This window comes from Schistocerca serialis, chromosome 2, assembly GCF_023864345.2.
Source record: "Schistocerca serialis cubense isolate TAMUIC-IGC-003099 chromosome 2, iqSchSeri2.2, whole genome shotgun sequence".
Taxonomy (NCBI): Eukaryota; Metazoa; Arthropoda; class Insecta; order Orthoptera; family Acrididae; genus Schistocerca; species Schistocerca serialis.
The window spans coordinates 474,145,058-474,171,047 of record NC_064639.1 but is presented as its reverse complement, the minus strand read 5'-3'; the positions used below and the strand labels follow the sequence as shown (position 1 = coordinate 474,171,047).

Here is a 25,990-nt window from a genome sequence, read left to right as displayed (position 1 = left end):
ACTGTATTTAATTTTTTTCCGTTAATTGTGTGTTACAGAGGCATCACATTCACCATTAGCAACACAACAGCTAGCTGTGGCATCCGTGTCCAGAGCAGTAGTTGTGAGGGCAGAAACGAAAGAAGTGCCTGCGTGGCATGCACCACTGCACAAAGAACCACTTATGGCTTTGTGAGAGGCAGCCAAATCAACTGCAGTCACTGCAGCGCCAGGCCCCTCACCCTTGCACATTTCTAGCATCTGTGGACAGTTCAGTTGGACTAAGAAGTACAGCAACGGATTCCCCCCCACCCCCACCCCCACCCAAGGCTGGCGGTGGTGAAGGTTCCAGCATGCATCAGCAGTTTTGCTGGACACTGTCACTGGAACCTGGGTGCTCCCATACGACCTCATTACTGCCACATCTTCCTACTCCGGCCCCAACTGCTCACTCTCGGCAACAACCAAAGGTATGTGCGCCTTGGCGCATACCCCTCATCCCAGCAGGTGCCTCCTCTCCAATGCCATTTTGCACCGGGTGTACTCAGTTGTCAGCATCCCCTAGACATTGTTTTATACACAGTATTAATGATAATGAACCTGTGGCTAGCGGTAGAGCTCTCTCCCCTTCTAATACTGAACAACATCAGATTAGCAGCGTCATGACCCCTCGAGAATACTCAGTGACTGCTAGGGCCTTTGTGGGTTGTATCACTTTTACTAAAATTGAGAACCTGGCCAGAGGATATCGCGACCCATTCAGGTTTCTAGAAGCATGCTTCACAGTGCTGGAGACAGAACTCCTCAAAGCCCTTGATGACCTGAGATTTAATTCCATTAAATGTAACACAGTACCCTCCCAAAAAGCATGGTGCTACTGACGAGAAAACGCTGCACTACCTCTGTGGTGATAATGGTATAATATCCCAGAGCACATTAATTGGCGAGTGGTATTGTGAATCCACCCTGGGTTCTATACTGGCCAAGTTTTCCTAGATGGAAATAAGAGACTCCGTTAAAGCACTCAGCCGAATAGAACATGTCGGCACCTACATTCATATTTATGATCCGTTAAAATGAGGGTCTAGTAATATCAAACGCCATAACGATATAGCTGATAAGAAGGCATGTGTCAGTGTCCAAAATGAAAAGGGTTAGACTTGTTTTGAATAGTCAACCCTGGCTTGCAAAAGAAAAGTCAAATAGAATCTAGAGCACACATCTCCATATGGAATAGGCCTTAATATTCATGGATGTTATAACTATGACTGGTATTGAGTTCCCCGTAATTTGAGGCACAAAATCCCAGAATACCAGTTCCAGGTTATGGCCTGAAGGAGCAGAAAAGCAAGGCAGATGATGATGAAGAAGAAGAAGAAGATGATGATGGTAATCAGCAACTGAAGCAGGACAAGCATACTGTAATTGGACCACTACATTTTTCGAAATGTGCAGGTGTGCATGATCTTCATGTAAATATGATGCTCTTCTCTGAAAGTGATAATCAGCTTTATGTTTGAATCAAAGACATGTCCAACCTCCTTAACTCCCAACTCAATAAAAACTAGTGTAAAAGACACAAGTGTAAAAACACATTTGCCTCAGGTGTCTAAATACCCTCTTCTGAGTATTTAGAAAGGCATCTGATGGACTGTCAGTCCAAAGGACCATTATGTTTTGTTATGCCTACAGAAGAAAAAAAATTCATTAAATTCAAGAATTCACACCATCAGGAACGATGTCTGTTTGTTGAATACGTTAATTTTGAATGTCACCTTGCCCCTGTGACCCACTGTGAAGGGAACCCCGTAGCCACACATATCACTGTCACAAAAACATGTACCATATGCTGCAGTGTACAACTTGTATGCTCACATGATTCAAGTCTTAAGTGTTGTTAATCTTATGTCAGTGGTAATCGTGCAGTTTGGTTGCTCACTGAGCTTGAACAAATTTCATGGGATCTTGATTGGCTTTACAGTATCAGCATCCCCATGACCAAACTGGAGAAGACTAAGAAAGTTAACTGTCATATTTGTGGGATGCCATTACATAGGAAAGCTGAAACTACCCATAGAGTTCACTGTCATCTAATGGGGAAGTTCTGCGGTGCCTCTCACAATGCATGCTATTTGAAGTACCAATTACCACAACACATTGTGTCTTCTTTCACAGTTGAAGTGGGTATGATGCTCACTTTCTAGCTGAGCAGTTGGCTAATTTGGGTATGAAGAAAGGTCAGGTCGGTGGGCTGCCTGAGAATGAATAATCCCAAAAATTATGCTCCACTTCCTTGACTCTGCACATTTCATGGAGACTTCACTCCAGAAACTTCTTGACACTCTACCTCTGGGTGATATGCACATCACTCTATCTGGCTACTCTGATGAGAAGTTTCAACTTGTGATTAGGAAAGGAGTTTTCCCTTTTGAGTATCTCGATAATAAGGCGAAACTTTACAAAACCAGGCTACCCAGGGACCTATGACCGTAGCAGTGTGGTCCCTTTAATCCCACAAACCAACCAGGCTACGCAACATATCTCCATTTACCAGTATACTCACAGGCGATGCAGTAACTAGTGCAGACTATGAGCATGCCACGAATGTCTGGTGGGAATTCAACATTCCCAGATTGGATGAATATGCAAGACTATACATGGACGCCAATGCTTACATGGCACCTGGGTTGTCCTGGGATGCAAGGCGGAAGAAAACGAGGCACAGCATCGAATATTTGACTGATGCTGGTACGCCTCTTTTCTTTGAGCACAGGATTTCTGGAGAACTTTGCCAATGTGTGTCCTTAGACACTCCAAGGCAATAACCCATGTATGGATGGGAGGTTCAATACAACCCTCAATTCAAGTTATAGTCTATATTTGGATGTGAATAATTTATAAGGTTATGCCATGATGCAGTCACTGCCAGATGGTGGGTTTCAATGGGTGCCCAAAAAACGAATTAGAGGGATTACGTGATAAATAATGGGTCTGGTGGCTGATTATGATGTAGGATATGCGGTGGAGGCACACCTCATATACCCTGTTAGTCTGCATTAAATAACAAGGGACTTGCTGCTGTGTCCAGAGCAACAATTTCCATGAGGAAGCACTATCCCTAAACTGATGACCACTGTTGGAGAGAAGCAGAGGTATATAATTTATTATCATAAGCTCCAACAGTGCCTCAGCTTAGGGATGGAGCTAGGTAGAATCACTCAGGCTATCTCCTTCAATCAGATCCCTGGTTGAAGGACTGTATTGATTTAAATACCGAAAAAAGGGCAGGCGTGACTAATGATTTCGAAAAACAGTTTTATAAATTAGTGAAAATTTTACTTCCAGTAATACCACGCAGAATGTAAGAAATGCACGTGATATTTTGATTAGAACTGAATGGGATGGGCATTGTGCCATAAGAAAGGGCATCACCAGACGAAATTTTAAGCAGGTCACTACTTTCAATAAGAACTTTGTTGCTGTGGAGATGTCGAAGGTTTCAGTAGAGTTTATGAAACATATAAGATACTGGACATCTCCAATGGATACAGATTTCTTCATGTATTGGGTGAAGAAAATAAATCCATATGAAGTAATGAGGTGTCACAGCAATGAATTCAACACATCTGTATATGCAGTTGATAATCCTTATGGTACTGCTCCTCAGAACAAGAAGGTTATTGGCTTAATGAAGGACTAGGCAAATGGACTGCCGATTGTGGAGTTTGTAGGTCTGAGACCCGAAATGTATGTAAATAGATGGGACCACCCAGAGGCGAGGTAAGGCTGTGTGACATGCGGCATCATATATCCTCAGGGTCGAAGACTATTTGCAGTGCCTCTATATTGGTGATCTTCGCATTACTCCATTACATCCTCCACATAAGATACAGCAAATTAGTAGTCGATCACGATGTCACGAGATGTACATATGCTGTAGTTTTAAGTCAGATTGTCACCTCATGACGATAAAAGAGCCATTTGTGATGACGAGATGAAAACCCTCCAGAACTCAATTTACTTGAAGAGCAAAAAGGTGTGGGGGACTCGAATGGTGTGAATGAGAGAGAGGGATTGATTGGCTGAGTGAGAGCTTGTGCCGAATAGTACAGTTCTTTTATCATAGTGTAAATATTGTATGTGTGTGATGTATGGTGTACCTGCATGTGTGACTTCTTATGTGTCTGTCTGTATGCATGTGAGTGTGTTTGAGTGTGGACGCCTGTGTGTAAACATATAACTACATTCAGTTAATTTTTTAGTAAGTAGCATACTATGTATGCAAGAATATATAAGCACAATCAACTGTAAATAGTTTAAAAAATTATAAGAATTAGAAAAAATTATAAATGTGCAAAGTATAGATAACAAAGTTTAAAATTGTAGAAAAATCATCAAAAAAATTAAAAATTTGTCAGTGGAGAAGTCATACTAATTTTAACTGTGAGTTCCGCCCAGTTCATTATAATGCAGCTGTTTCGGATGAATATTTTAGAGCCACCCACTTCATTGTATTATTAAATGATGTCCTCGAAGTGAGATAGAAAATGTTTGGAACCACCCAGGTCGAGTTATAAATTAAGTTTTTGTATGTCCATCCTTTTAGCAGGAGCTCTCTGGGACGACGGCCGTTGGCTATCGTGACAAATAAATAAAAACACCTACAGCCGTCCTTATGATTTTATTTTATTTAACTGAGTGGTTCTCGAAACAGTTGGCAGTTGATGGTAGGAGTGCTGACACATTATCTGCGTATCCAGTAAAGCTGTCAACTGATGTGTTATGCATGGGGTTCATACCAATCTGTATCACATCAAAACAGCCTGAAGATGACACACTGAAACGTTGAAACTGGTAGCGACGAAATAAAATAAAATCATAAGGACGGCTGTAGGTGTTTTTATTTATTTGTCACGATATAGATTAAGTCTTCTGTTTGGATAGAATTTCACTAGTAATAGTAATAGAATTAATGTAAGGGAAACTGTAACTCTGCAATAGCTGTAATCAGTACTGCAACGTAATGTAGAAATTAAGAAAATAGCATCTTCTGTGTATGCTATGAATGCAACATCAGTAATTATGAATTGTCTGCACTCACCAGCGTAGAAACCTTGACTGTCAGCAACGTTGTCTACACTCCAAGCTGCCATTGTGAAATGCTCTGGGTATGATACGGCACTTGGTTATTTATACGACAACCTCCACAATACCAGTAAGTGGGCAATAGTTAATCACTCAGTCATGTAGAACTAGGGTACACGCTTCAGCGTGTTCTGGGAAATCTGATGAGGATTCAAATTCGATTCATACATCTATTGACCCTTGTTTTTTATCTCATTCTGCTTAGAACAGTCTATTACAATGACTGGTGCAAGGCTTTTGAATTTCCGTGGACTGAATAGGCATCCTTCCTCTTCAACATCTTTGTAGTAAGAAGCACAGGACCATGCATACATGTCAAATACCAGACTGTATACATTCTGGCCCGACTGTAGCAATAAATTGTTATATTGATAGAATTCTGAATTCAAGTAGACTCTGGCATAAGTTAAATTACAGTTGTCAAATACAGAGGAATCATTTGCTAAATTCCTCATTCTACACACATCAAAAAAAGTTTTGTATCACCACGGTCCCAGACGTTGACTGTGGATACTGTATCACAGACACAGTCCCTTTGATTGTTCAGAGATGTCACTAAACCTACCCAAAGATGTAAACAACCATGCATGAACAGTGCCTATTAGACGGAGGGTGTCTGACAATCGATCAGTTCCAGTCATTCCACCAGGAAGGAGGTACATGGCTCATGTTGTCTGTAGTTCAAGCATGCCTAGACGGTCAATACCGCGGTTAGTTACATCCGCATTGTTACTTAGAGCCAGGAAGGGCTCTCAACATGGGAAGTGCCCAGGCGTCTCGGAGTGAACCAAAGCAATGTTGTTCGGACATGGAGGAGATGCAGTGCTACAGGAAATGTCGATGACATGCCTCGCTCAAGCCGCCCAAGTGCTACTACTGTAGTGGATGACCGATACCCACGGATTATGGCCCGGAGGAACCCTGACAGCAACGCCACCATGTTGAATAATACTTTTCGTGCAGCCACAGGACGTCGTGTTACGACTCAAACTTGGCGCAATAGGCTGCATGCTGCATAAATTCGCTCCCGACGCCCATGGCGAGGTCCTACTTTGCAACCACGACACCATGCAACGCGGTACAGATGGGCCCAACAACATGCCGAATAGACCGCTCAGGATTGGCATCACGTTCTCTTCACCGATGAGAGTCGCACATACCTTCAACCAGAAAATTGTTGGAAACGTTTTTGGAGGCAAATTGGTCAGGCTGAACGCCTTAGACACACTGTCCAGCGAGTGCAGTAAGGTGGAGGTTCGCTGCTGTTTTGGGGTGGCATTATGTGGGGCCGACGTACGCCGCTGGTGGTCATGGAAGGCGCCGTAACGGCTGTACGATACGTGAATGCCATCCTCCGACCGATAATGCACCCATATCCGCTGCATATTGACAAGGCACTCGCCCTCATGGACGACAATTCACGCCTCCATCGTGCACATCTTGTGGATGACTTTCTTCAGGATAACGACATCGGTGGAATAGAGTGGCCAGCATGTTCTCCAGACATGAACCCTATCGAAAATGCCTGGGATAGATGGAAAAGGGCTGTTTATGGACGACGTGACCCACCAACCACTTTGAGAGATCTACGCCGTTGCCACGTCGAATACAGGCACGCAATAATGCAGGAGGGCGTGCTACTGGTTATTAGAGGTACCTGTGTGAACAGCAATTTGGACCACCACCTCTGTTGGTCTCGCTGTATGGTGGTACAACATACAATCTATGGTTTTAATGAGCAATAAAAAGGGCGGAAATGATGTTTATCTCTATTCCAATTTTTTGTACAGGTTCCGGAACTCTCGGAAACGAGTTGATACATAACTTTTTTATGCGTGTATTTGTCTGAAAAGCACGTTCGATGAATGTCGGCGGCTCCAGTGGCACGCAGGTTTCTATAGCCCACGTATGTCTGCTCGCTTTCAGTAGCACTAGACAGTGAACGACCTCCCTTGAGAGGGAAGTTAATGGCAGATTTGTACCGGTATTCAGAACTTTTAAAAGCTTCAAACGCTCCATATAATTCTATTGATGATGATCTGATTCTCCTTGTGAGCTGCTTGAATGTCTGAGTTACTATCCATTGCAGTCTGCACCAGAATAAGTTCCTGTTTAGCGTTCATAATAATTTGCTACGTGTCCTCAAAGTATCCCTACTCTTCTCCTGTTCTGTCCACAGGCATTTTCTAAACCATTCAAATTCGAAGGTGATGTGAGATATATGTTTTAAGGGTTGATGCTGTGCCAACATTTCGTGTACGATAAATCAATATCCCATTAAATTCATATGATATTTACTGCATTATGCGCAAGCTAGGGCAGGAATGAGGAAGGGAATAATTCCACCTGATGTCTTAGGTATTGGTAGAGCCTTGGGTGATTTAATGGATCTTCTTTTTCTCGCTCCTTTCAGTTTCAGGGTGCTTTTACATGCATACATCGCTGTCAGGATGCAGTTCTTCAAGCACCCTTTGGTTTTCTTCTTCTTCTTTAGCGCCCAACATAGAGTGCGCGCAACTTGGCTGAACTTTGTCACGCCCAAGCACAACTTAGCTTTACCATGCACAGTTTTTTCAACTGCAAATGCTGCAATGCGTTGACCTATACCAATATCCCTTATCGCACGTATTGCCTTAGTTTTAACAGCTAAAATTCGATTTGCTGTGTGAGACGATCTTTATTTGCTGCATATGCGATGTCGTGTTCCAAACACGCTTCGTCGAGCAGATTTATCCACTTGTCACTGTCTGCCTTTCACGAAGTTTTTTTTCAGATCCACAGTAGTTATATCCAACAATGTGTAATTCGACCGGTAGTTTGTCGATAAAACCGCCTCCTGCTATAATGCGTCTCCTATAACGCGTATTATGCTTCTGCAGTGGATGTGGTCTGTGCACCCTATTATGTAGCAAATCACCAGCGTCAGTCCAGCTGTTTTGTGATGCAGGAAATCCAAGCCATTTAACTAACGCTTATTCGCTCGGTGTCGTTTGGCCCTCTCTAAGAGATACGCGTCTGGTTCCGAACTCTTCTGCAACTCTTCCGTGTAAAAGCACTCTGCAATTTCGCTAACACTGCTGTCCTTTAAGAGGTAGGTTCTAGGATTTATTTTCTGCACTTTTGAAACAAAATATCTCGGTTGACCTTTTTGGAGTGTATGGCTTCTCGAATGCTGTCTTTTGTTTTTTGTTTTTAAATATGTGTTAAATCGCCTACATTAAACTGTTATTTGCTTGGATCTAGCATTTAGATAGATTATATACTGTATCTAGAAGACTATTATCATGAACATCGATCAGTCCCATTTTTATTGTGCGATGTTTGGTTCGATTATGCTGTCAAATTATTTACGGGGGTATACTGGTCCATTTGTGTGAGCCACGAAGATTGAAACACAGCCACATTTGGGCCTTCGCTGTTCTGTTCAGACGTTCCACAACACTGCCCTTCAGGTGGATCAACGTCGAGTAGTGATGTACTCCACACTACTCCATCACGGACTTGAAATATCTGTTGTAACACTCGCTGCCACGACCTGTTGGAAGGTTGTCTGGGCTTTCATTCATCCCCGTCTGCTACAATCGCTCGAAGACATGCGTAACATCCTGCCCTGTTTTCGCTTTCATCTTTAAAATATATTTGAAGCCATTATTCACATGTGAATATTCCCTCATGTTGACAAGATACACCTGCCACAGGTCATCCAAACTTTTAATCATAACATATCTACAAGGGTATGTTTTACATGCTGGTTGGTGCAGTTCTCGAACTACATTCTCTGTACTTTTTCAATGACACCTCTTTCATTAAGCTTAGAAATTAGTGAAGTAACTTCATTCGAATGAGCTACTTTACCAGCAGCAGCTGATGCCAGGAATAGTCGCAACCGATCTGTTAGATCATTGGAGTCGTTATAATATATATACTGCGGAAGTCGATTGCTCACTCTTTTATGCTGAATGTCAATACCATCACCATTGCTCTTTTTTCACCATTCAATATAAGTTTTTTTATTTCTTATTTGCTTTGGCTTTTACCATTCCTATGCAGATCAGTCAGCTGCAGAATTTCGCGATACATTTTTAGATCTTTGGGCGAATAATTTAGAGTTTTTATGGGCCTTAGAAACAAAAGGTTCAGTTGACCAGAGACGTTTTGTGAAACTGTCTACCACCGATCTGTATCGTGTTCTCAAACTCCCTCGAACGGCCTTACGTGCCTCGATGACTTTATGCTTGACCGACATCTCGTTGTATACTAATCAGACTTCTACGCAGCGTGAGGCTGTATATATCCGCTTTTGTTCGTCTTATACTGCTCCCCCTTCTCGATAACAGCTATTTTCCCTTCAGTTAATTCGCCTACTTTCTTTTCAATTGCATTAACTCATTCATACAATGTTCCCTTCTTAGTATTTCCCCTTCAGTTAAGTTGGTTACTTTCTTTTCGATTGCATTAACCCTATCATTCAGTGAATTGTTCAGTTTCAATAGGGTATGACAATACGTCCGTAGTTACTTGTGTACCCCTTCAGCTTTACATTCGAGAGTTTGAATTTTCGTGTCCATGTACAAGCAAATGTTTTGCCTATGCACACCCATCTCTCTCCGTCTTGGAAGTTCCGCCTGTATCTGTCATCATTCAGTTTTCTTGTTTTACCAATCATGGTTTTCCACAGCAAAACAGTCATATATAAACATTATGTTTGGCTTTACTTCTTCTTGTGGAGGGATATCACTTGCTCACTGAATGTCAGGGTATCTCACGCCATCTACATTCTGCAATATGTCCTGTAATACACACATCGAAAAATGTTTTTCATCACCTTGGTTCCAGGAGTTCCAGAACCTGCACAGAAAACTGAAATAAAGATCAACATAAACATCATTCCTGCCCTTTTTATTGCTCATGAGAACCACACTGAGCCGTGGCGTCATTGAGTTAGTAGACTGTTCTGTCTGGCGCCACAGGCTCAGGTTTAGTATCGACTATTCCTCTTGCGGCCCCATTGCCAATATCTATGAGGAAGAGTTGGTACCTGTGAGTTATGTCCTTAGAAGGTCTTTGCTTGCCGATGTATATACGGGGTCCGCTGGCCCGAGAGGAGGCAGCCAGTTTAGGGATTGGCGGTAGCGTCGCGACAAGAGGTGGTCACGAGGTCCGAGTGGCCGAAGCCACGAGCTGCGCAAGGAGGAACTGCGCAGAACGAAGATACCAGAGTACTTCACCGGGGTCATCGTCAGCTACAAGCAGCAGGCGGCCATCCCGTCGCTTGGTTTGCGTCGGACGACCGCTCGTGGCCTGGCTGCCCTCTTGTACCTGGCTTTCATCTGCACCACTCAGTAACCACCGCGATGCACCGTGCGTCTATGGAACTGCTTGCTGGTAAAGGGGAGTAACATTCTGTAATGCTCGTGGTGATTGGTGTCGTTGTCTACCTGCCCTCCTTATTATTTTCTGGATTGTACTTGATCATCAGAGTTTTATTCGGTCGACTCTTTGGTCGTAAATATAGACAGCAGTACTGTACTGAGACACTAGTTGTCGTTTGAAAATTTGTCCCACTATTATATTGCCTTTCCTTTCTGGTTTGTAACCGATCATTAATGTTCTAACGAATCAGCTCCTGGCCGTAAATAGAACCAGAACAATTGCCGTTAAACAAAGAGGGACCTTGTGGTTCGATTTAGATGTTAACCGATTTAGTTCTTTGATTGTAATTAAATTTCTCTACCATTAGTTATAACCTGAACAACCTGCTGTGCTATGCTGTTCGTTGCTGTGTTTCAAACACCGGGTCATTATTGGTGTGTTTTAGATGGATCTTGTGGGTCCGCCGAGTGAGTTCTCTTGTAATAAGTGCTCATACGTAATGTTTTAAAACGTTCCTCCAGAGCGCTCTTAATAACCAACAATTAGTTTAACTTTGAAACTGTTAACAGCCAACCGACACCAGGGCTTTAGTCAAAATAAGATTGTCAAAAGGGACGGGCTAGGACCCAGTCGCATCTTGTTTGCCGACTGAAATTAAGATGTTGGTTGCTTTGAAGTAAGCCTTATCATAGTCATATTGTTTCCTAATCTGTTTAACCTTTAAGCACAGGCGGGCATCCAAACCCCGAACCTTTCGACATACAGCTTTCAAATTAGAAGTATACGTCATATGTTTTGAGTAACTAAATCACTATTGTCGTCGATGATGCTTATATAGTTTTCATGTGTTGCGCAAGGGCATTTAATAATAGAGACTATGTCCAGCGCGGTAGTAAGCACCGCTGTTTGGCCTCATAACGGCGGTCTGCAGGATCGTCCGTCTTGTAATCATTGTCATATTGGTTGCTGTTTTGATTTCTTTTGCAAAAGTTTATTTATCTTGAGGTTTAAGATGAAAAAAATTTTGCAAATTTGTGCATTTTGTAAGAAAAACAAAAAGTTATGGTTATCTATTGTTAAATAAACAGGTTGTGTAACAAGGTTATATTGGTGGACCCTCCCTTCCACGATTTTCTTAATTCCAGTAAGTACCACGAATCACACACATTGCATGTTGTACCACCATACAGCGAGACCACGTATGATTACATCTAAGACAGGATGTGCGTAAAGTATAAAACCAGAGCACACACCACAACCTCTTGCGGGTTGACGGTCGTATAGGAAATCGTCCAGTTGCATGAGTAGAAGTTGGATGAAAAACTCATTACTTGCAATAATATAACAGGTATTATCGGTGGACAGTATATACAACGATTCCAACAACTGAACTGCTGACAGTTCCAACTCTTATTCAACGCCTTTTCATATTTTGAACGATCTGAAGACGGTTGCAGATAGCAACCGAAACTAGTTATCGAACTTTAATAGTGATAGGAAATTTGCGATCTAGGCATTAAAGATTTTTAGTTTTCATAACTTTTTTTATCTACTAAATCACACTAAGACCGCCGCCGCCCTCCTGACAGTGTCCGGCTTCACTTATGTTTCAGTCGATGACTTTCCGTCAGTTACTATGAACTGTGACCTTTCTGACAGGGAATCAAAAATCCAGTCACAAAACTGAGACCATACTCCATAGAAACGCGCTTTAACTACAAGTCGCTTGTGAGGAACTGTGTCAAAAACCTTCTGTAACTCTAAAATATGGAATCAATTTGATGTCCCCTGTCCATAGCACTCATTACTTCGTGAGAGTAAAGAGCTAGTTGTGTTTCACAAGAACTATATTTTCTGAATCGATGTTGGCCAATTGTCAATAAATCGTTTTGTTCGAGCACAGTATACATTCCAAACTTCTACTGCAAATCGACATGAGTGATACTGGTCTGTAATTCAACGTATTACTCTTATTTGCTTTCTTGGGTATTTGTGTCACCTTAACCATTGGGAAAAACTGCGGAAACGCTAAATCTGTGTGGCTGCAGAGACATCTGAAATTTGCTCTTTCCGTTCATGAATATCGAGTGCGCCACCTCGCTATATTTTAGTTGCAACGGTTGCGTGCTACCCATTTCTACGAATAATTTGCTTGATAATATCATTTTTTCTCACTCACACTTGTAGAAAGTAACAGCTGATGGGCTCAGTTGATCAGGTAACGCAACACTACCATTTTGTGATCTGCTGGCTGAAAAAATGAATTTTGAATATCAGCAGGGTAGCGGTTGGTTCCTGGAAGTATCTGAATGCATATATAATAATAACTGTGATGTCTATCAAACTAATGCTGCATTTGGCATCGTACCCATGTGTTACATGTTTTGGTAGAACATGTTGAAGAAATTGCTAATTTGGTGATATAATCTTTGTACCATTTACTAAAAATATTGTCTTAAACATACCGGCTATTTATACGTTTCTGAGGAATGAATGGCTCGCAGTGTGGTAACTGCCTGGTGCTGTAGCAGCAGTTCTTGTTGTATCAGCAGGTAGTTCCTAATTGTAGCTATGATAGCCCAGCTCTAGCTTGGTCCGCTCCCATGGCCTCTTTCAAAAGCGGCTGCAGTGTCATACTTTCATTCAGCAGCTCCAAACAATAATGATGGCGATAAATCTCGAAGGATAGGAAGGAATGTTAGGGTTTATCACCCAGTTGATGACGTGGTCACTAGAAAAGAAGCAAAAGCTCGGAATTGAAATGTATGGAGAAGAGGGCAGTAGAGCACTTTCAAACAAATCATCTCGGAATTAATTTTGAGCGATTTAATACAAGCACAGAAAACCCAAGTCACCGTGGGCCGAACGGGTACCTCATCCGCTGTCCTCCGGAGTACAAGTCCAGTGACTGACCTCTGTGCTGCCTCTCTCGGTTTCGTCTTTGGGAATACATATGGAATCCCCCACAATGTAATCATTAATGTCGCAGTGAATATTTTTACTCACAAATGAACCGAGAAGCGCCGTCGGCACACAGTCGTCTTTCCCGACTTCGGAATAGGATGTGAAAAATTTTGGAGCCACATTTGTCCATGAGATTTATGTAATGTTTATCAGATAATACGGGTTCGTTATCTTACATGAAATCCTTAGACAAAATTTGGAAGAAATTGAATAATAACTAAAGAGATGAGCGTTGCTAGCGTTGGCAAACAGCATAACTAAACAATTCTTGGGTTGCAACTTCGGAAACCTTGCTAAGTGTGTTCTTGTAAATCGGTACACATTTAACATTGCTTGAATTCTACGCAGTATACAGCAACTGAAGTACATACATAGGTGTCGTAAGTAACATAAAAATCGACATGGTGTTTAAATTCTCCACAAAGGAGAGAAAAATAGGGTCCCGGTATACTAGAAATTGCCTGGAGGAGTTACCGCAGTGAGCGCAGGTGTTCGAGAGGTTTCATCGCTGAGTATGAAAGTAATTATAGCGGGAGTAACAAAAAGAAGAGGAAGTTGGTGAGGTGAGGGGAGGGACCTTCTGCTCACTGCAGTGAAGAATCGGCGGGGCGTTCGGGCTGCGAGAGTACGGCCACGATCGTGACCTGTGGCGGTGGCGGCCCACCTCCGATGACGTCACCCGGAGTTTCCAAGACTTCCTCTCGGAAGAGATGCGGCTCTCGATACCCAGGCGGTGAAGACAGATTCACGAAACTGACGCACTGAGACGGCAGACATTAGCTCAACTCTATGCTAGCAGTTCTAGAACGTGCAGTAATGGTTTAGCGTCTTTATAGGAAATGAGTACTTCATGTTTCGAGTTGGCACGTTGTTCAAAGATAACGAAAAGCTGTGAATTATCCCCTCTCAGTTATAATTTGTACTATCATCAGAAGGCACTATTAGGACCAACTTACGCGATGAAAGTGCCACAGGAGCCAGGAAGAGCCACTTCATGGCTTTATCATTGTTCTGAAAGACAGGAAACGTTCGTTGTAAGGAACTACTAAGTCTACAAAGAATAAGTATACAGTAGCAGAAAAAAATCGGTAACAGAGCTCACAGTTATGTCTGTGTCTGCGATTTCATAACAAAATATTTTGCATCGGGAAGGAAGGTGTTATGAAATGGAAATGAAGTTGCTGAGAAATAGTTTACTGTAATTCGCGATATGTATTGACACTTGCATAGCAAATTTAAGAGAAGGCTAGGGATGAGATATTCTTAGTGTGGAGCACGTCACTGCTAGACTTCACGTGAGGCACTTCAAGTTTTTTTTATTATTGTTTATTTCATTGCTTACTTTGGATCTTCTCTCTCTATTTGGGTATAATAGGTCAAGTTTTTAACATTTTTTGAAATTGTTACATGTTTTTATTGTTAAAAACTTGTGTCTCAGTATAGTAATAATAATAATAAACCCCATGGAGGACTAGGAAAAGAATAGGCCTTCGGTATGTTCTGCCAGTCGTAAAAGGCGACGAAAAGAACAAACCACTAATAGGGCTAATCCCCCTTTTAGTGTGATTAGTTGGTTCAGGACAGAACTCATGAAGCCTCGGACAAGGGCTGTCATGGTCGGGGACGACGCTTGAACCCTATGCCCGTCCACAATGGTAACGACACTGCTAGCCACACGGAAAATGATTTAAATCCAAACAGAGGTGTTTTGCAGGATATGCTTCCTGCAACCACTCTAGAAGAAAAACAAAGACAGAGGATGAGATGGTCTGATGAAGTTAACTGACACCTCATGTTCTGTTATTACCAAGCAACAAACTTAGGAACCAACACAACTGGATACAAATCACAAGTATACACAACATTTATTACCAGATACCCAGAATTAAAATTTTTAACAGAACAACGACTAGCTGATCAGATCCGTGTAATAATCAAAAATAACAGGATACCACAGTCAGAATTAGAAAACATCAAACAACAAGTGCAACAACTACTGGAACAAAATAATGTGCAATCAGAAGAAGAAAATACAGTAATGGACTCAAACATCCCAGAGCAAACAAACAAAGAACACCATGCATCAATTAAACAATCAGAGGAAAACGAAATCTTAAGACAGCCACCAGAACAAGCACAAATAGAACATGAAGTGAGACACATGTTAGATATAGAAGAAAAATTTCAATTGACATATATAGAATACAAAGACACAAATACAGACACTAGACCATTCTCGCATAGACCACCAAATAACCCACAAGTCGAAACAACAATAACAACCATCAACACAATCATATACAACAAAATAAATGAAAATACAATTATGGAAGAGTTACAACTACTGGTTTATATAGGAGCACTCACTACACTAAATATACACACTAGACAGAGGTCAGAACCAACCAACACACAGAAGAAACCCACAAAACCAGCATGGCAACACAGGCTACAGATCAGAACAGAAAAACTGAGAAAAGACATCGGACCGCTAACACAATTTATAAGAAATGAAATATCAGACAAAAAACGAAAAAGGTTAACTAAAATCTCACAACAAGAAGCGATAGAGCAATTAGATGAAAAGAAGCAGAAATTACAAGCATTTGCCAAACGACTTAGAAGATACAAAAAAAGTGAAAATAGAAGGAAACAAAACCAAACATTCAACACAAACCAAAAGAAATTTTATCAGACAGTAGATAACATACATATTAGAATAGACAACCCACCAAATATAACAGACATGGAACACTTCTGGAGTAACATATGGTCAAACCCGGTACAACATAACAGGCATTCACGGTGGATACAAGCAGAAACAGACACATACAAGATGATACCACAAATGCCTCAAGTGATAACTTTTGCGACATGAAGTCACCCAAGCAATTAATTCTACACACAATTGGAAAGTCCCTGGAAACGATAAAATACCAAATTTCTGGCTAAAGAAGTTCACCTCAACACATTCACATCTAACTAAATTATTTAACAGTCACATTGCAGACCCATACACATTCCCTGATACGCTTAGACATGGAATAACTTATCTGAAACCTAAAGATCGAGCAGACACAGCAAAACCAGCTAAATATCGCCCCATAACATGCCTACCAACAATATACAAAATATTAACTTCAGTCATTACACAGAAATTAATGACACATACAACACAGAAGAAAATTATAAATGAAGAACAAAAAAGGTGTTGCAAAGGAGCATGAGGATGTAAAGAGCAACTGATAATAGATGCAGAGGTGACATATCATGCTAAAACTAAACAAAGGTCGCTACACTATGCATACATTGATTACCGAAAAGCTTTTGATAGTGTACCCCACTCATGGTTACTACAAATATTGGAAATATACAAATTAGATCCTAAATTGATACAGTTCCTAAACATAGTAATGAAAAACTGGAAAACCACACTTAATATCCAAACAAATTCAAATAATATCACATCATAGCCAATACAGATTAAGCGTGGAATATACCAAGGAGACTCATTAAGTCCTTTCTGGTTCTGCCTTACTCTGAACCCACTATCCAACATGCTAAATAATACAAATTATGGATACAATATTACTGGAACATACCAACACAAAATCACACATTTGCTATACATGGATGATCTAAAACTACTGGCAGCAACAAATCAACAACTCAACCAATTACTTAAGACAACGGAAGTATTCAGAAATGATATAAATGTGGCATTTGGAACGGACAAATGTAAGAAAAATAGCATAGTCAAGGGAAAACACACTAAACAAGAAGATTACATATTGGATAACCACACCGACTGCATAGAAGCGATGGAAAGAACAGTTGCCTATAAATATCTAGGATACAGACAAAAATAGGAATAGATAATACAAATATTAAAGAAGAACTAAGAGAAAAATATAGACAAAGACTAACAAAAGTACTGAAAACAGAATTGACAGCAAGAAACAAGACAAAAGCTATAAATACCTATGCTATACCAATATTGACTTACTCATTTGGAGTAGTGAAATGGAGTAACACAGACCTAGAAGCACTCAATACACTTACACGATCACAATGCCACAAATATAGAATACATCACATACATTCAGCAACAGAAAGATTCACATTAAGCAGAAAGGAAGGAGGAAGGGGATTTATTGACATAATAAACCTACATTATGGACAGGTAGACATTTTAAGAAAATTCTTTCTAGAACGAGCAAAAACTAGCAAAATACACAAAGCAATCACTCATATAAATACATCGGCTACACCATTGCAATTTCATAACCACTTCTACAACACTGTAGATCACATAACATCAACTGATACGAAGAAAGTAAATTGGAAAAAGAAAACACTACATGGCAAGCACACGTATCATCTAACACAGCCACACATCGATCAAGATGCATCCAACACATGGCTAAGAAAAGGCAATATATACAGTGAGATGGAAGGATTCATGATTGCAATACAGGATCAAACAATAAACACCAGATATTACTGCAAGCATATTATTAAAGATCCCAATACCACAACAGATAAATGCAGACTTTGCAAACAACAAATAGAAACAGTAGAGCTCATCACAAGCGGACGTACAATACTGGCAAATACAGAATACCCCAGAAGACATGAAAATGTAGCAAAAATAATACATCAACAACTTACCATACAACACAAAGTAATAAAACAACACGTTCCCACATACAAGTATGCACCACAAAATGTACTGGAGAATGATGAATACAAATTATACTGGAACAGAACCATTATAACAGATAAAACAACACCACATAACAAACCTGACATCATACTCTCCAATAAAAAGAAGAAATTAACACAACTAATTGAAATATCGATACCCAATACAACAAATATACAGAAGAAAACAGGAGAAAAAAGTGAAAAATACATCCAACTGGCTGAGGAAGTCAAAGACATGTGGCATCAGGATAAAGTTGACATCATACCAATTATACTATCAACTACAGGAGCCATACCACACAATATCCACCAGTACATCAACGCAATACAGCTACATCCAAACGTATATATACAACTACAGAAATCTGTAATTATTGATACATGTTCAATTACCCGAAAGTTCCTAAATGCAATGTAACATATACCGTACAGTTAAAAGGAGGTCATGCTTGAACAAGGTCCGCGTCACTTTCCATTTTTAACCAGACATAACGTCTGAGACAGGAAAGAGTAATGATAATTATAATAATAATAATAATAATGAGTATCAGTATAAGATATATATATATATATATATATATATATATATATATATATATATATATATATATATATATATATATATAGTTGGATTGCAACTTTGGAAACCTTGCTAACTGTAGTCTTGTAAATCGGTACACATTTAAGATTGCTTGAATGCCATATATGATATAATTAATGAAAAATCGTGCTCTTCATTCTGATATTAAGCAATAACTATGTAAAGACACGTTTCGTAGAGAGCAATAGTAAAGTTTATGACTCTGAGTTTGGCTCTAGGTGTTATTAAGGGAATACGAGGGGAAGATGACCTTGAAGAGGCTTTAAGTAAATTCAGTGTGGTAGACAGACAAAGTTAGGCACCTCGTCATGTGGAAATATTACGTGACCCGGATAAGCAACGACTGTAGCTAGTAGCAATGGTCAGTCCAGATTTCAGCTACAACCAGAGAGGAAGATGCGGACTGGTTCCAATTAAAACAGCAGCCAGCCAAGAAGACCCAGAAGCTGTAACAAGTACGAGTGCAGAGCTTCACAAAATTCCAGCTAGGGATGAAGCTTTAGCTTATGCAAATCGATAATCGATAAAACAACAGCTAGGCAATAAGCTCATGAAAGCTTGACAAAACAGTCCAAAGGACTGAAACTGGCTTCGGATTCAACAGATGATCCTGTAGAAATCGTTGATAACACAACAAATCCTGATGTCGAAAGAGCACAAGCATATCTCCGCAATATTATTGGAGTGGTTCTTCAAAAAGATGAACAGAGTGTGCTCAAGACTGGAACGAAATACGGCTTATTCGACAATTTGTATTTTCTTGTATGTATTGTTGAATAGAGTTCAATAATGAGGGACGAATGTCGTTCCAAACACTTCTAGTGGATCCATTGTTGAATAGATTTCAATAATTAGGGATGAATGTCGTTGCAGACACTTTCAGTGTCTTTTTTGGTTCAAAGCATTGAAAATGCGCCACTGTTTAATGTTGCTAACTGTAAGAATAATTCGTTGATGTTGTAAGGTTTAATGTTTTTATTGCAACATGCTTAGTGCATGTAAGTCCCTGTTGAATACCTAATCGCTTTTTAAGTAAGCTAACTAAAAGTGCTTTTTCATGTCCAAATTAGACATGTATAAATTAAAATTCTTGCTAGTAGAAGATATGGCAAGGATAAATTTATCTTAGATATTTTTTGGATGTGAGGTCCACCAGTTATGCAAAACACCATTTTTCTCAGTGGCCAAACATGTTTCGGCACCACTGTGCCAACATCAGTGGGTTTTCGTTTATATTTATTCTTTACATTTGGTGTGCATGAATTTTCAGGAGCACTTTTGTGTTAATTACTACAGGTAGCTTGTCATGTTCTCGTGTGGCAAACACTTTCATTCTCCGCATCATGCTGAGATGTTGTGATGCATACGTTAACTATAACAAGTATTTTCCACAAATAACGTAGTAAAACACTTTTCACTACACCAGAACACAATCACACTGTGTTCTGGTGTAGTGAAAAGTTTCAATATTCTTGCATAATGTATTATTTTACTCTTGGCGGGGTATACGCAGCACTTTCTAGTAGAGACTGGACGTCAGTAGAGTGGCGACAGCTGGTCTTTTCAGATCAATCACGTGTTATGCTCCATCGGACAGATAGCCGTTGGCGTGTACGACATGAAACGTATGAAAGTAAACGCCCTGCAACCAGGAGGGAGCGTTATGGTCTGAGGAATGTTTTCGTGCAGTTCCCTGGGTGATCCCGTGATTCTGAAAAGCGCAAGGCGTCAACACATGTATGCATCTATCCTCGGGGACCATGTCCATCCCTACATCCAGTTTGTTTTTCCTTGGCGTCGTGGCATCTACCAGCACGGCAACGCAACGTGTCACACGGCTTGCAGCTTACGTGCGTGGTTCGAAGAACGCCAGGATAAGTTTACTGTACTCTCCTGGACAGGAAACTCCCCAAATTTAAATCTAATAGAGTATCTGTGGAACACCGTGGATCGCAAACCGAGAAGTCCAGCACAGCTGGCCATTGCAGTTGAGTCAACACGACCCAACGTCTCCGTCGGTACCTTCCGGAACCTCATTCACTCTCCTCCTGCACGTACCGCAGCGGTCCGCACTGCAAAGGGTGGTTATTCTGGCATGGGACAGGTGGGCACATTAAGGTGGCTGAACAGTGCATAATTCACAGACAATAAAATATGATTGTCACTGTTAAAGGTAACTCTGATGGATTTTCTTTTGCACTGTTTAAGTGTGGAAAATGGTTTTCTCCTGATTCAAACAAAACAAACAGAAGAGTGACCAAGATTGCAGGAAGGAAATGAGACTCGTTTAAACACCGAAACTGAAAATACGACGTGGAACTGAAAACAAAGTCTCTGAGGCAAGACTACACAAAGATGCAAACCAATAAGGTGCCACAGCACGTACGTGAAACTTGGATAGTGGGAAAACTAGAGAAAGAATGGCAACTGAAAGCACTTGTAATTTTCTATCATAAACCAAAGAAAATGTGTTCAGCACAGTTAAGTGCAGAATGACAAGATTTTTGTTATAATATTGTGAAACTTCACCATCAGAAGTGACAGCTCAATGGAATTCCACACCGCAACATTATGCTAAAGTCATGTTTCACATCTAATAATCGTTTGTCCCCTCAAACGGGGTGTTGCCACTCAAAATGTTCACTTGATAATTTATTAAAGCTGAAATTGGCCTGAATTTGGGGAAGTTATTTTGATTTTAACAACTAGAAACAGTGTTACCTCACGATAAGGCCGAGAGACAGAACTAATCTGATACAGCAGGTACTAAGATATTGGTGACAAAACTAAAGCAGTCATCAATGCGAGGATTTTTTTTTTGGAAGACACCAGGGCTTTTAATAGGCATGGTCCTGTTGGAGGTAGTACACTCCAACCTTCCTCCGACCTTTGAACTTAACTTACAGACGGACGTACAGATTGATGTCGGTTCCGGACCACTGTGTGACTCGGCATTTACACACGGACAAACACTGCATGAGGTGAATGAAGTGATAGGCGACGGATAAACGTTGTAGAATCAACCGGGTATCGAACCCGAAACCTTTGGATTTGTAGTTTGACACTCTAAAACGTTTTGTTTTTCTTTCTTTCCTCCGATCTGTTTCTTCGTCTTTATGGCGTCAGTAGTTCTTTGCGTGTGTTGAATGACATCTTCCAAGTTCTATCGATGAGCACTTCACACAGATTTTTAGTAAGAGAGGGTTTCCAGTATCCTGACCGAACACGCTCAGGTATCACAGAGACACAGAGACACTCATGAATGATGTATATAATTTGTACATAAAGCTATGTATACATGTTGTTATTCTTGCGGTTTTATTCAGCCCAAGAACTGTTTGATGCAGCTCTCCCTGCTGCTCTATTCCGTACAAGCCTCTTCATCTCCGAGTAACTACTGCAACCTCCATCCTGCTAAATCTCCTAACTGTTACTATATTCATGTCTTAGTCTCCCAGGATTTTTACCCCCCTATCTCCACTTCCCTCCAGTACTAAACTGGTGATCCCATAATGTTTCAGAAAATGTCCTATGAATCGATCCCTTCTTCTAGTCAGGTTATGGCACAAATTTCTTTTCTCCTCAATTCTATTCAGCACCTCCTCATTAGTTACGCAATGTACCCATCTAATCTTCAGCATTCCATTAAACTGGTGAACAGCATGTATATATATCTGACAAAAACGTATTTTTACATTTCGTAGCTACAAGAAGGATATAAAATATAGACTGGCAATGGCAAGGAAAGCGATTCTGAAGAATAGAAATTTGTTAACATCGAGTATTGATTTAAGTGTCAGGAAGTCGTTTCTGAAACTATTCGTATGGAGTGTAGCCAAGTATGGAAGTGAAACATGGACGATTAATAGTTTAGACAACAAGAGAATAGAAGCTTTCGAAATGTGGTGCTACAGAAGAATGCTGAAGATTAGATGGGCAGATCACATAACTAATGAGGAGGTATTGAATACGACTGGGAAGAAGAGAAGTTTGTGGCACAACTTGACAAAAAGAAGGGACCGGTGGGTAGGACATGTTCTGAGGCATCAATGGATCACAAATTTAGCATTGGAGGGCAGCGTGGAGGGTAAAAATCGTAGAGGGAGACCAAGAGATGAATACACTAAGCAGATTCAGAAGCATGTAAGTTGCAGTAAGTACTGGGAGATGAAGAAGCTTGCACAGGATAGAGTAGCATGGAGAGCTGCATCAAACCAGTCTGAGGACTGAAGACCACAACAACAACAACAGCTACAAGAAGTATTATACTTACCAAGACATGACAAGAAGACTTTACTATAGATGCAATATGTTGTCACTTACGACTAGACGTCACTTGATAATGGCAATAAGCCGAAACAGACCTGCTGTGTAAAACATTATAACGACATATAACCTTATTGCATCTAGTTTTGGAGTGTTAATTTTTATTATATCTAATACTGACGTAAACTATGTTGCGGGCCCAGAAGAACGTAAAATATCATAGAGAGTAACGATGACTATTTTTTGATCGGTACAGAGCTGTACGTTCCACGTGCTTCGCCGAGCTTCTCAGCAGTCTTCATATCGAGTACTGCGAAAAGCGTAATTAGCGTAACAGGATATCTCACTGTACTGTTTTCCCGTGACGTCATCTTCTTGCGTAGCTTCTGCTCTCTACGTCGATAGCAATCGGGGTGGAAGGAACTGTGGCAGCTGCGAGTCCTTGGTCGTGACAGAAGATTCCGGGTGAGGATAAGCGAGGTGACGCCCGCCCTGGCCGGTCAATGGGAGCGACATATTGTGGTGGGAGGGGGATTCCCGAGGCCATCCGAGGTCCGGCTATATATACAGGTGGGCGGCAGCGCGCACGCCGGAGCGCAGTCAGCCGCCTGTGGTAGTCCTCGCAGCAGCAGCAGCAGCAGCCAGCAGCCAGCAAGCAGGAGCATGGCCAACGCCGCAGCCACCGCAGTCTTCGTCGCCGCTTGCCTGGGCTCCTGGTGGGCCCTGGCCGCAGGTACGTGTCCGCACACCAGTTTCAGCTTGAGATCCCCCCAATGCTGTCACTGTGCTATTAACGTTTCTCAACCTCCCCATTGTCAGGTAACCTCTGACCTATTGGGCAAAGCGTGGTTTACTCTGCTCTCATGTTAATTTTTTATTGTTGCTCACATCTGGAGGTTGGCGATATTGAATGAAACGTGGTGTGTTTCATGTTCGGCATCCATAAGGAGAAATATGTAGATTTTCTTAGCTGTCTCACCCAAAACCTGATGATGATCATTTTGAGAAAGGACTGTGCCGGCCGAAGTGGCCGTGCGGTTAAAGGCACTGCAGTCTGGAACCGCAAGACCGCTACGGTCGCAGGTTCGAATCCTGCCTCGGGCATGGATGTTCGTGATGTCCTTAGGTTAGTTAGGTGTAATTAGTTCTAAGTTCTAGGGGACTAATGACCTCAGAAGTTGAGTCCCATAGTGCTCAGAGCCATTTGAACCATTTTTTTTTTGAGAAAGGTTACGACCGAAACCGACAGCTTACATTCGCAAGATTTCTGCGATACTTTTCCCTGTGAATTGCAGAAACCCGAAACCATTAGTACTTCCGACTCCAAGATTTTAAACATGGCTGAAACAGCAACTGTTGAAATTCTTCACGGTAAATGATAACAGCCAAAACAGTTGCAGGATAAAGATTTATTAAAATTCTTGACCTCGGTTTCGGTATATCTAAATATACCTTCATCAGAAGTAAAATATACTAAAATCACATCCCGCAATGGAGATTCATAAAACAATTGCGCCAAAGGGTCGATGCGAACACAGCTTAGCATCAGTACTGATGTGATTCTAGTATATTTTACTTCTGACGAAGGTATATTTAGATATACCGAAACCGTGGTCAAGAATTTTAATAAATCTTCATCATGCAACAGTTTTGGCTGTCATCATTTACCGTGAAGAACTTCCGACTCTGTTAATCTCCCCATCATATCTCTTTATAATGATCTGGCATTTATACAATAAATTCCAATAATATGTTAGTATGACTGCATCGTAAAATGAATACAGTTACTCTTTATGTAAACACGCTACTGAACGTACATTACCATAGTAGTTTCATACACAGGATTGTCAGAAACAGTCTGAAAAACTTGCATTACTGTCGCAGGGTAGGTTGTATCGAGAAATAATTGTTAAGAGAAAAAAATTCTATACGTTGCGCTGTTTCCGAATTAATTAACAAAGAGATTAGCCAATCAGGCCTTTGCGTGCTTGAATTGAAGCGGCCTGCCAAGGACTGTGTCGCCAAATGTGTTCTTCGTTTGTTTACCTAAAACCGAAGAAGACAGAAATATAAAAATTGGACATGGATCGTTAGTAAGAATCGAACGCGAGCCACAGGCTGAGCAGTCTTGCGTGCTGTCGTGTACGCTATAGTCCGCCCCTGGTAGCTGAATGGTCAGCGTGACGGATTGTCAATCCTCTGGGCCCTATCATCCTCATCGACTGCAGGTCGCCGAAACGGCTTCAAATTGAAAGACGGGCACCCGGCGAACGGCCTGCCCGACGGGGGGCCCTAGCCATACGAATAAATAATAATAAAAACGTTCGCTATGTGAACAACCGACACCGAGTGTCTCTGGCGGGCCGCTTGAATTTGCGCGCGCAAGGGCCTGATGGGCCAACTTCAATTCTAATTAACTCGGAAACGGCGCAACGTATAGAATTTTTTTTCTAACAGTTATTTTCTAGCACATCTTACCTTGCAACACCCTTACAAGCTTTTTACACTTTTCCCTGACAACCCTGTGTATAAGCAGCGTTACGTCAAATTTTTTAGAACGATGGGCAGTTTTTTTGGGAAAAGATTTCAATCTTCTTACGTCAGTGTTGTGTTCTGCATGTAGTTATTTGGTATTTTCCTCTTCTGGTTCGGATTTCATTAGTGTCTTGCTGTGATACTATAGTATTATTGTGTTAAAGGTGGTTTTACATTTACTGCTAAATGATTTTGTACTTGATATCTGCAACTTACTATGAATTTCCTATCGCTTGTCACTGTGAAAATCAATGGCTTTTCAAGACAACACTATGTAATTAATAATCTTCCAATTTCGTTACGGCTGCATCCAGTATCGGAGTATACACAGACCTTCACGGGTAAATTTTTAACATTGCAGAGCACCAACGGACCCAGTTACTTACTGACTCTTCATGTCATATGAGGAACTAATAAAAA

The 25,990-nt window shown here is 41.0% G+C and overlaps 1 protein-coding gene across 1 annotated transcript in view; it reads left to right on the top strand.

Annotated features, from left to right (window-relative positions):
* The window catches only part of LOC126456092 (invertebrate-type lysozyme 3-like), a 50,725-nt gene that overhangs the window by 1,855 nt on the left and 22,880 nt on the right, over window positions 1-25,990 (top strand). The window contains exon 2 of the mRNA XM_050091848.1: window positions 23,491-23,768. Coding sequence (XP_049947805.1) covers window positions 23,491-23,768 — 278 coding nt within the window. The remainder of the gene's footprint in view (window positions 1-23,490; window positions 23,769-25,990) is intronic.